The 9,186-nt window shown below is 44.0% G+C and overlaps 1 protein-coding gene across 1 annotated transcript in view; it reads left to right on the top strand.

Annotated features, from left to right (window-relative positions):
• The window catches only part of LOC111977944 (calcium-activated potassium channel subunit alpha-1a), a 270,409-nt gene that overhangs the window by 181,629 nt on the left and 79,594 nt on the right, over positions 1–9,186 (top strand). Inside the window, exons 6-8 of the mRNA XM_070448702.1 lie at positions 4,062–4,137; positions 5,407–5,482; positions 6,988–7,158. Coding sequence (XP_070304803.1) covers positions 4,062–4,137; positions 5,407–5,482; positions 6,988–7,158 — 323 coding nt within the window. The remainder of the gene's footprint in view (positions 1–4,061; positions 4,138–5,406; positions 5,483–6,987; positions 7,159–9,186) is intronic.

The raw sequence follows: 9,186 nt of genomic DNA, 5'->3' as shown, positions 1-9,186 counted from the left end.
TGAGTTTCTCCCCCCCCCTCTGGTTGCACATGTGACATGCTGGTAGAAATGAGGTAAAAATTGATTTAAGTTTTGCTGCATTAAACGTCCCGGGCCACTAGGGTGCCTGGATGGGCATTTTCTTGTTTGCTTGATGGCCCTTATACAGCTCGTTGAGTGCGGTCTTAGATGCAGCATCGGTTTGTGGATGGTTACAAAAAAATATAGATGGTGTGGTCTACAGGCTTGTAATGAGGTACTCTACCTCAGGCGATTCAATCCTCGAGACTTCCTTCATATTAGACCTCCCCCCCCCCCTCTGGTTGCACATGTGACATGCTGGTAGAAATGAGGTAAAAATTGATTTAAGTTTGCCTGCATTAACGTCCCGGGCCACTAGGAGTGCCTGGATGGGCATTTTCTTGTTTGCTTATGGCCTTATACAGCTCGTTGAGTGCGGTCTTAGTGCCAGCATCGGTTTGTGGATGGTTACAAAAAATATAGATGGTGTGGTCTACAGCTTGTAATGAGGTACTCTACCTCAGGCGATCAATACCTCGAGACTTCCTTAATATTAGACATTGCGCACCAGCTGTTATTGACAAATAGACACACACCCCCACCCCTCGTCTTACCAGACGTAGCTGTCCTGTCCTGCCAATGCACGGAAACACCAGCCAAATGTATATTATCCATGTCGTCGTTCAGCCACGACTCGTGAAAATACCGATCTTACGAATAATAATGGCGAACGAGATCATCCCGTTATTGTCCAGTGATTGCACGTGGTCAATTAAAACGATGTAGAGGCTGGTTACCCACTCGCGACGAAATCTAATACACCCCGATTTCCACCCCCTGTATTTCTGTCTTTCTTCACACAAATAAGGGGATTGGCCTGCTCTGAGAAGCAGTATGTCCTTCGCTTGGACTCATTAAAGAAGAAACATTTGTCCAGTTCGAGTGATAACGTGGTGCCAACGTGCAATCACGGAGAATAAACTGGATGATCTCCATTCGAGACTATCCTACCAATGAGACATTAAACGTCAATTTATGCTTCACGAGTCGTGGCTGAACGACGACATGGATAATATACATTTGGCTGGTGTTTCCGTGCATTGGCAGGACAGGACAGCTACGTCTGGTAAGACGAGGGGTGGGGGTCTGCTCATGTTCTGATATCCAGAAACTCTGTTCGGTCATAAGAGATGGTAGCAGAAGCATTATGTACTAAATAAGTTACAAACAATGCAAAAAAACACACAAAATAGCACAGTTGGTTAGGAGCCCGTAAAATGGCAGCCATCCCCTCCGGCGCCATTATTATCCACAAACCTCCATTCTGCTTTGTCCCAGTGTACTGTAGATACTGTCCACCCATCTGATACCTGCTAGTGACAGCACGGCACTTGTGATTAAATACAGATTATTACTTCACCTCTCGCTCTAAATCCCTGGATTGCTTCAGTCAGTTTTAAAAACGCCTCACCTCTGAACACAGCACCTTATTGGTGGTTGAAAATCCACATGACTCTCTGTAGGTACAACAAAGAGGCCAAAATGAAATCTGTTTGGGCTGTTCAGATTATTAACACAATGACAATACAGRGATAGAGCCTCTACGGTATCACAGTTCATATCAGACCAGGATACAGTTTGTACTAGACAGGTACAGAGTATTGGTGTCTGTTTACCTGACTGTCACTCAGTCTGTCTGGTGTTCTCTTAAGCACGCATAGCGCTTGATTCTGGACCTTTTGTCAGGTTTTTCTATACACGCGTTTCTGGTGGAAAATGACCTTTTGGAACCTCGGCGAAGGTTATTCACCGGCGCTAGGGTTGTACCATGTCTTAGCTTTGGGGGTGTTTTGTTTTATCTCTTTCATTCTACCTGGAAAAACTCAACTTGTCTATCTTCCAAAGAAGAACAATAATATTTTCRAATCCATTGCCTTCTTCAAGAACTTCTTCTTCATCTCTTCCTTTGAGACACTCTTGAACCCACAGTGTTGGACCTTAGAACTAAAGAATACGACCGTAGGACCTTATAACTGAAGAACTACAGCTTGGTCCCACTTTACAGAAAGACAAGGACCCTAAACAGAAACTACCTGACGCACTACAATAGATAACTAAGTATCTGTGATCGGTAGCGATGATCCCTACTAAGCTTCTGATGTACCGGGGTCCACGCGGTGGCGCCCCTCGCTCCGAGGCTCGTGGAGACACGTTCAGGCGTAGGAAATCGTGTGGAGAGTTGTTTCAGAAAGGGTACAGGGTGAGGTTGGGGCCGCATGGGATGGCTATGGAGAAGGAGAGGCAGAAGAGACCATATCTTGGTCTCTGGACCTCTCTGAGCTTTCTCTGCAAATGGGGTAAGAATAAAGATCTAGTGCCATAGTTACTCGTAGGGTAAGAATAAAGATCTAGTGCCATAGTTACTCTGTGGGTAAGAATAAAGATCTAGTGCCATAGTTACTCTGTGGAAAATAAAGATCTAGTGCCATAGTTACTCTGGGTAAGAATAAAGATCTAGTGCCATAGTTACTCTGTGGTAGAATAAAATCTAGCGTAGTTACTCTGTGGGGAGAAATAAAGATCTAGTGCCATAGTTACTCTGTGGTAAGAATAAAGATCTAGTGCCATAGTTACTCTGTGGGTAAGAATAAAGATCTAGTCCATAGTTACTCTGTGGGTAAGAATAAAGATCTAGTGCCATAGTTACTCTGTGGGTAAGAATAAAGATCTAGTGCCATAGTACTCTGTGGGTAAGAATAAAGATCTAGTCCATAGTTATCTGTGGGGTAAGAATGGTAGAATATATGGGGTCTGGGTCATGTTCAAACAGTCTGGCTCGTCCAGTATACGCTTCCTTTCCAAATGGGGTGACAATAGAGATCCATGGGCCATAGTCAAACTGTGGTCCTGTCTGTTTAAACATAGTTAAACAAGTAGGAATCACAATCTACACTTCTCTTAAAATGGGATAAGAATGGTAGAACATGGGTCTGGGCCATGTTCAAACAATTAACTAGTTCTCTCCAACGGTAAGGACCAAGGTCTGGAAGGTATGGAGTCTCTCATTGTGTATGATTCTTATTCTTTACTCTGCAGTTGTTCCAATGGCTTAGTTTGTTGGGGGAGGGGAATGTGATGGTAGCATCTGGTTGTGGTTGATTCCCGCGTGGCCCGTGTATACAAATATTGTGGTACTGTAGCTGTTACGTGTGATGAGGCTTGCAGTTTGATGTTTGTATGTCTTGCTGCATGATAGTTCCAAGCACTTTCTCACTGTACGCAGGAGAGAACTATTTTGTTTACAGATGTCTCCACCAGTTGAGGCTGGTGAGGAGCTATAGGAGGACAGGCTCGTAATGGCTGGAATGAAATAAATGGAACGGTATCAAACATATGGAAACCACATGTTTTACCCCGTTCCATTATTCCAGTCCAGCCATATAATGAGCCTGTCCTCCTATAGTTCCTACCACCAGCCTCCACTGGTATCAACCATGAATTAAACTATGAACAGATCCCCAAAAATACAAAGAGATTGGACAAGTAAATGTTTTAACATTGTCCTGCCCTGTTAACCTCAGTCACTACTAGTGTAATTTATTCCATCCAGAATGAATAGAAATACACATTGGTATGCATGGCACATGGACACACACCACACACACACACACACACACACACACACACACACACACACACACACACACACACACACACACACACACACACACACACACACACGGTAGATCAGAGCCTGGAATATATTGGTGTTATGTAAACTGGCATTGAGGCAGGTGTTGCATTGTTTCTCTAAACCCTGGACTCAGACACATGTAGGACACACAGTTTACAGTACATGACACTACTGTAGTGTATATAGGCCTATTTTACAGTATATCCTCCTTATAGGCGAAAGGCCACACTGTAAAACACTATCATTTTATGTATGATTATTAACCTTTATTTCTCTCTCTCTGTCTCTCTCTCTGTCTCTCTCTCTGTCTCTCTCTGTCTCTCTCTCTGTCTCTCTCTCTCTCTCTCTCTGTCTCTCTCTCTCTCAGGCTTAAGATTCCTGAGAGCCTTGAGATTGATACAGTTCTCAGAAATTTTACAGTTTTTGAATATCTTAAAAACAAGGTAAGTATAGGGCTTTCATTGGACTACCGCCACCACTCCAGCACGGTAGCACCACAACAACTATCTACAGAATCCATCTGACATAGAAGCTCGGGTCAGGTTTGCTCTCTAGACACTCTCTGGACACTGCTGTAACACTTTATTTTACAGTCCTGTTCCAGACTTATACTAAGACATTTAAACTTATGTGGTAACAACTATTCAAAGCATGCATTGAGCATTTATAGTAGCTCCCTGGTACAAATGTTACATATACTAGCTCCCTGGTACAAATGTTACATATAGTAGCTCCCTGGTACAAATTTTACATAGTAGCTCCCACAGTGCTTGTTCTAATGAATCTCACTCATGTCATCTGAAATTGTTATGTAATCACTATGTATTTTAACTTTCATTTTCCCATGTATTGGCTGAGTAAATAGCAGGACTGTACAGTAAAGTGTCACTGAGGTTGTCTCTTGATGACTGTTTGGCCCAGCGTGCCTCTCCTGTCCTTTCTGGGCTCTTAACACTGTAAACACAGAGACGTTGAGTAATCAGTAATCCTCTCTTTCTGTGGTTTAGCCCTCATGTACAGGTGAGGGAGAGATAGTGAGGGAAGGAGAAAGAGATGGAGGAAAAGGGAAAGAGAGAGAGGGAGGGAGGGAGGGTTGGAAAGGGAAAGTGTATGATGAATGCAGACCGATCCTGAACTAAAGCATGACACGTTCCCTATTACACCAGGGCAAGAATAGACACTACAGTAGCTGTTGACTATATGTAGGAAACACAACACAAGATGATGGTTAGAGTGCTGGCAACAGCATTCCACAAAAGCTGTCATGACATAATGTACGTTCTTAGCAGTTCAATAGAGTAATCCCTTTCAGCTTAATGAATTTTGTTTGGTTTTATTGCATTTTTGTTTTTGACCTGATCCCACCCCCCTAGAGACCCACAGTCCCATTCATTTCCTGGCTTAGCGAAAGAGAAAAGAATATAACATTTTGTTTTTATAATTTTTTATTTGCATCTTACATTTTATTTAGCATCTTACTGGCATACCATGCCAGACATAAAGACAGAACTTGACGTAATGATAAAATAATGACAGGAGCAGAGAGTACATGTACAGGACAGTACGGTACTTTACAACCTAAGCCAGGTGTTTTCTAGCCTCACCATCTCAGACCCAATAGATGAGCCTCTCCCATTACATTATTCTCTTTCTGTCACCCTTACCTGGTCTGGATCTCTTTGAGAGATTTTTATGGTTCTTATTCTACCCAGCAATTCCATCAAGCTGGTGAACCTGTGTTCCATCTTCATAAGCACATGGCTAACAGCTGCCGGATTCATACATTTGGTAAGTGGCTGGGCGGGGGGGTTGGGCTACGGGGGGAGTAAGGGAGGTGAGAACTCCTAACGCTTGGTCCGAAAACAACCTCTAGCCCCTCCCTTCCCCCTGGATGTGTGGCAGATCTGAAGTGCTGAAGGGTCCCTGACCAACCCCTACCCCCTACCCCCCGGGGACTCCTGTATGTCCGAAACGATCGGATAGGTATGTAAGCAATACGGAACAAAATATATACAGTTGTGGGCACTAAAAATGTAGTTTAAAAAAAGAACCTACACTGCGGTATAGGTTTTTTGTGACAAACTATCGCTGGGATACCCTAGAGCGCCGTGTTGCTGGGATACCCTAGAGCGCCGTGTTGCTGGGATACCCTAGAGCGCCGTGTTGCTGGGATACCCTAGAGCGCCGTGTTGCTGGGATACCCTAGAGCGCCGTGTTGCTGGGATACCCTAGAGCACCCATTACGGCAATAGTTCTGCCAGTACCAAAATACAACATGTTCAGTGCCCATAACTGTACGAAAATCCCCAGCCTTTTTGAAGGCAAGGTGAAGCAGAAAATGACCATATTGCTTAAACCTATCTGATCCTCTCAGATCCACAGCAGGGCCTAGGGGGTAGTGGCCCGGGCTTGATTTGGGAATCAGCATGTTAGTTAAAAAGGCTAGGTGGGCGCCATCTTCGTATAGCCCCCACCCACCCAGTTCAGATGTGCTGCCACCCGAGGGGAGGGGGCTAGGGATTGCCTTCGGACCGGCCAATAGAGGGTGTTTCCATGTGATGATGAAGAGTTAGGGGCGCTTTAATCAATCAGTAGAACTACAGATCAATGTCTGTCCTTTTTATCAGTGAAATGACAGCTCAATCAATCAACAATGTCTGTCCTTTTTTCAGTTTTTCTCTTATTTCTTACACACAGCTGGCTCAAGTTGTCAGTACATTTATGTCAATGGCTCAACCAACAGTACAATAACACACCAACTAATACAGCATTAGAACATGCAGGGGGATACCTCTAACCTCCTGACACTAGATGGCAGCATAAGCTCAATATTAAGGTTCCAGAAATGCTGCTTTGTCTGATCAGAGTGAAAGCATGACAGTTCAGCAGGGCCAGATTCAATCAAACTTGTGTTGAGAAGGTTATATGCAGGGCCTTTGTTTGCAAACTGCTGCCCTAAGTGTCAGAACCATGTCGTGTTCAGTTCAGTTCACTTGTTTCCGAACTGGAGGCACTAACCAGTGGAGGAGGTACTTGGTAGTGTCACAGCATCCTCGACCACGCCGGAAATGCATTAGTCCACGGGAAGACATGTTTGTTGGCTACTGTGTAAACTCTGCAATGCTGGCTTGATTGACTCTTAAGACCATGTTGATGGTAAGACAAACCTAGAGAACCTGCATGCACAGAACATAGAGAACCTGCTCAGAGGTTGTGATCAAAATCCTTCCAATGTTTTTGCTTAAGACTGACATTCTACCCTGTTCAAATCTCTTTCCCGCTCCCGTTTTTAGGTGGAAAACTCAGGGGATCCTTGGGAAAACTTCCAAAATTCCCAGTCACTTTCCTATTGGGAATGTGTCTACTTGCTCATGGTCACTATGTCAACAGTGGGCTACGGGGATGTCTATGCAAAAACCACCCTGGGACGCCTGTTCATGGTCTTCTTCATCCTTGGGGGTTTGGTAAAACAAMATTTTTCTCTCCCCTCCTCCCCCCTTTGCCCCCCCCACCCTCAACCTGCCTGTCCCCATTTTCACACTATATAGAACTGTTATACCAGACAGCAAAACTTGTAAATGATACGTTAGTCTTTCAATGTCTTAATCAATATTATTATCTAGAAAGTATTTTGCAATGTAGCTTTACGATAGTTTAGCAATGTTTACATAGCACTGTTAAGCTTACCTATTTTTATATGTACAGTATAAAGTGCATTCGGAAAGTACGCAGACCTCTTGACTTTTTCCACATTTTGTTACGTTACAGGCTTATTCTAAAATGGATWAAAAAAATGTTTTTCCCTGGTTGCTTCTGTGTGTCGCTCTGGATGGGAGTCTGTTAGATGATTAATGTGATGTAGTTGTTGAGCGGCTTCACTGCAAGTATATTCTATGTTTTAAACATTCAATCAATCTACACACAATACCCCATAATGACAAAGCAAAAACAGGTTTTTATAAATATGGGCAAATTTATAAATAAATACAAAACTGAAATATCACAAGTATTCCGATCCTTTACTCAGAACTTTGTTGAAGCACCTTTGGCAGCGATTACTGCCTCGAGTCTTCTTGGGTATGATGCTACAAGCTTGGCACACTTGTATTTGGGGAGATTCTCCCATGCTTCTGTGCAGATCCTCTCAAGTTCTGTCAGGTTGGATGGGGTGCGTCGCTGCACAGCTATTTTCAGGTCTCTCCAGAGATGTTCGATCGGGTTCAAGTCCGGGCTCTGGYTGGGCCACTCAAGGACACTCTGAGACTTGTCCCGAAGCCACTCCTGCATTGTCTTGGCTGTGTGCTTAGGGTCGTTGTCCTGTTGGAAGGTGAACCTTAACCCCCAGTCTGAGGTCCTGAGTGCTCTGGAGCAGGTTTTCATCAAGGTACTCTCTGTACTTTGCTCCGTTCATCTTTCCCTCGATCCTGACTAGACTCCCWGTCCCTGCCACTGAAAAACATCCCCACAGCATGATGCTGCCACCACCATGCTTCACCGTARGGATGGTGCCAGGTTTCCTCCAGACGTGACGCTTGGCATTCACACCAAATATTTCAATCTTGGTTTCATCAGAGCATCTTGTTTCTCATGGTCTGAGAGTCTTTAGGTGCCTTTTGGCAAACTCCAAGCAGGCTGTCATGTGCCTTTTACTGAGGAGTGGCTTCTGTCTGGCCACTCTAACATAAAGGCCTGATTGGTGGAGCGCTGCAGAGATGGTTGTCCTTCTGGAAGGTTCTCCATCTCCACAGAGGAGCTCTGGAGCTCTGTCAGTGACCATTGGGTTCTTGGTCAACTCCCTGACCAAGGCCCTTCTCCCCCGATTGCTCAGTTTGGCCGGGCGGCCAGCTCTAGGAAGAGTCTTGGTCGTTCCAAATTTCTTCCATTTAAGAATGATGGAGACCACTGTGTTCTTGGGGACCTTCAATGCTGCAGACATTTTTTGGWACACTTCCCCAGATCTGTGCCTCGACACAATCCTGTCTCGGAGCTCTACGGACAATTCCTTCGACCTCATGGCTTGGTTTTTGCTCTGACATGCACTGTCAACTGTGGGACCTTACATACTGTAGACAGGTGTGTGCCTTTCCAAATCACGTCCAATCAATTGAATTTACCACAGGTGGACTCCAATCAAGTTGTAGAAACATCTCAAGGATGATCAACGGAAACAGGATGCACCTGAGCTCAATTTAGAGTCTCATAGCAAAGGATCTGAATAGTTATATAAATACGGTATTTCTGTTTTTATTATTAATACAATTACAAACATTTCTAAAAAATTGTTCTTGCTTTGTCATTATGGGGTATTGTGTGTCAAATTTAATCAATTTTAAAATAAGGCTGTAATGTAACAAAATGTGGAAAAATTCAAGGGGTCTGAATACTTTCYSAAAGTACCTGCTTAGGTTACTACTGATGCTATTTGTCTATTAGTATTATTGCAGTGATGCCTCATGTAGTAGCCTACTGTATATTTGCACTTGACAATAGTC

Source organism: Salvelinus sp. IW2-2015, linkage group LG18, assembly GCF_002910315.2.
Source record: "Salvelinus sp. IW2-2015 linkage group LG18, ASM291031v2, whole genome shotgun sequence".
Classification (NCBI taxonomy): Eukaryota; Metazoa; Chordata; class Actinopteri; order Salmoniformes; family Salmonidae; genus Salvelinus; species Salvelinus sp. IW2-2015.
Note: the sequence above shows the minus strand (reverse complement) of the source record. Positions and strands in the feature narration are given on the sequence as shown.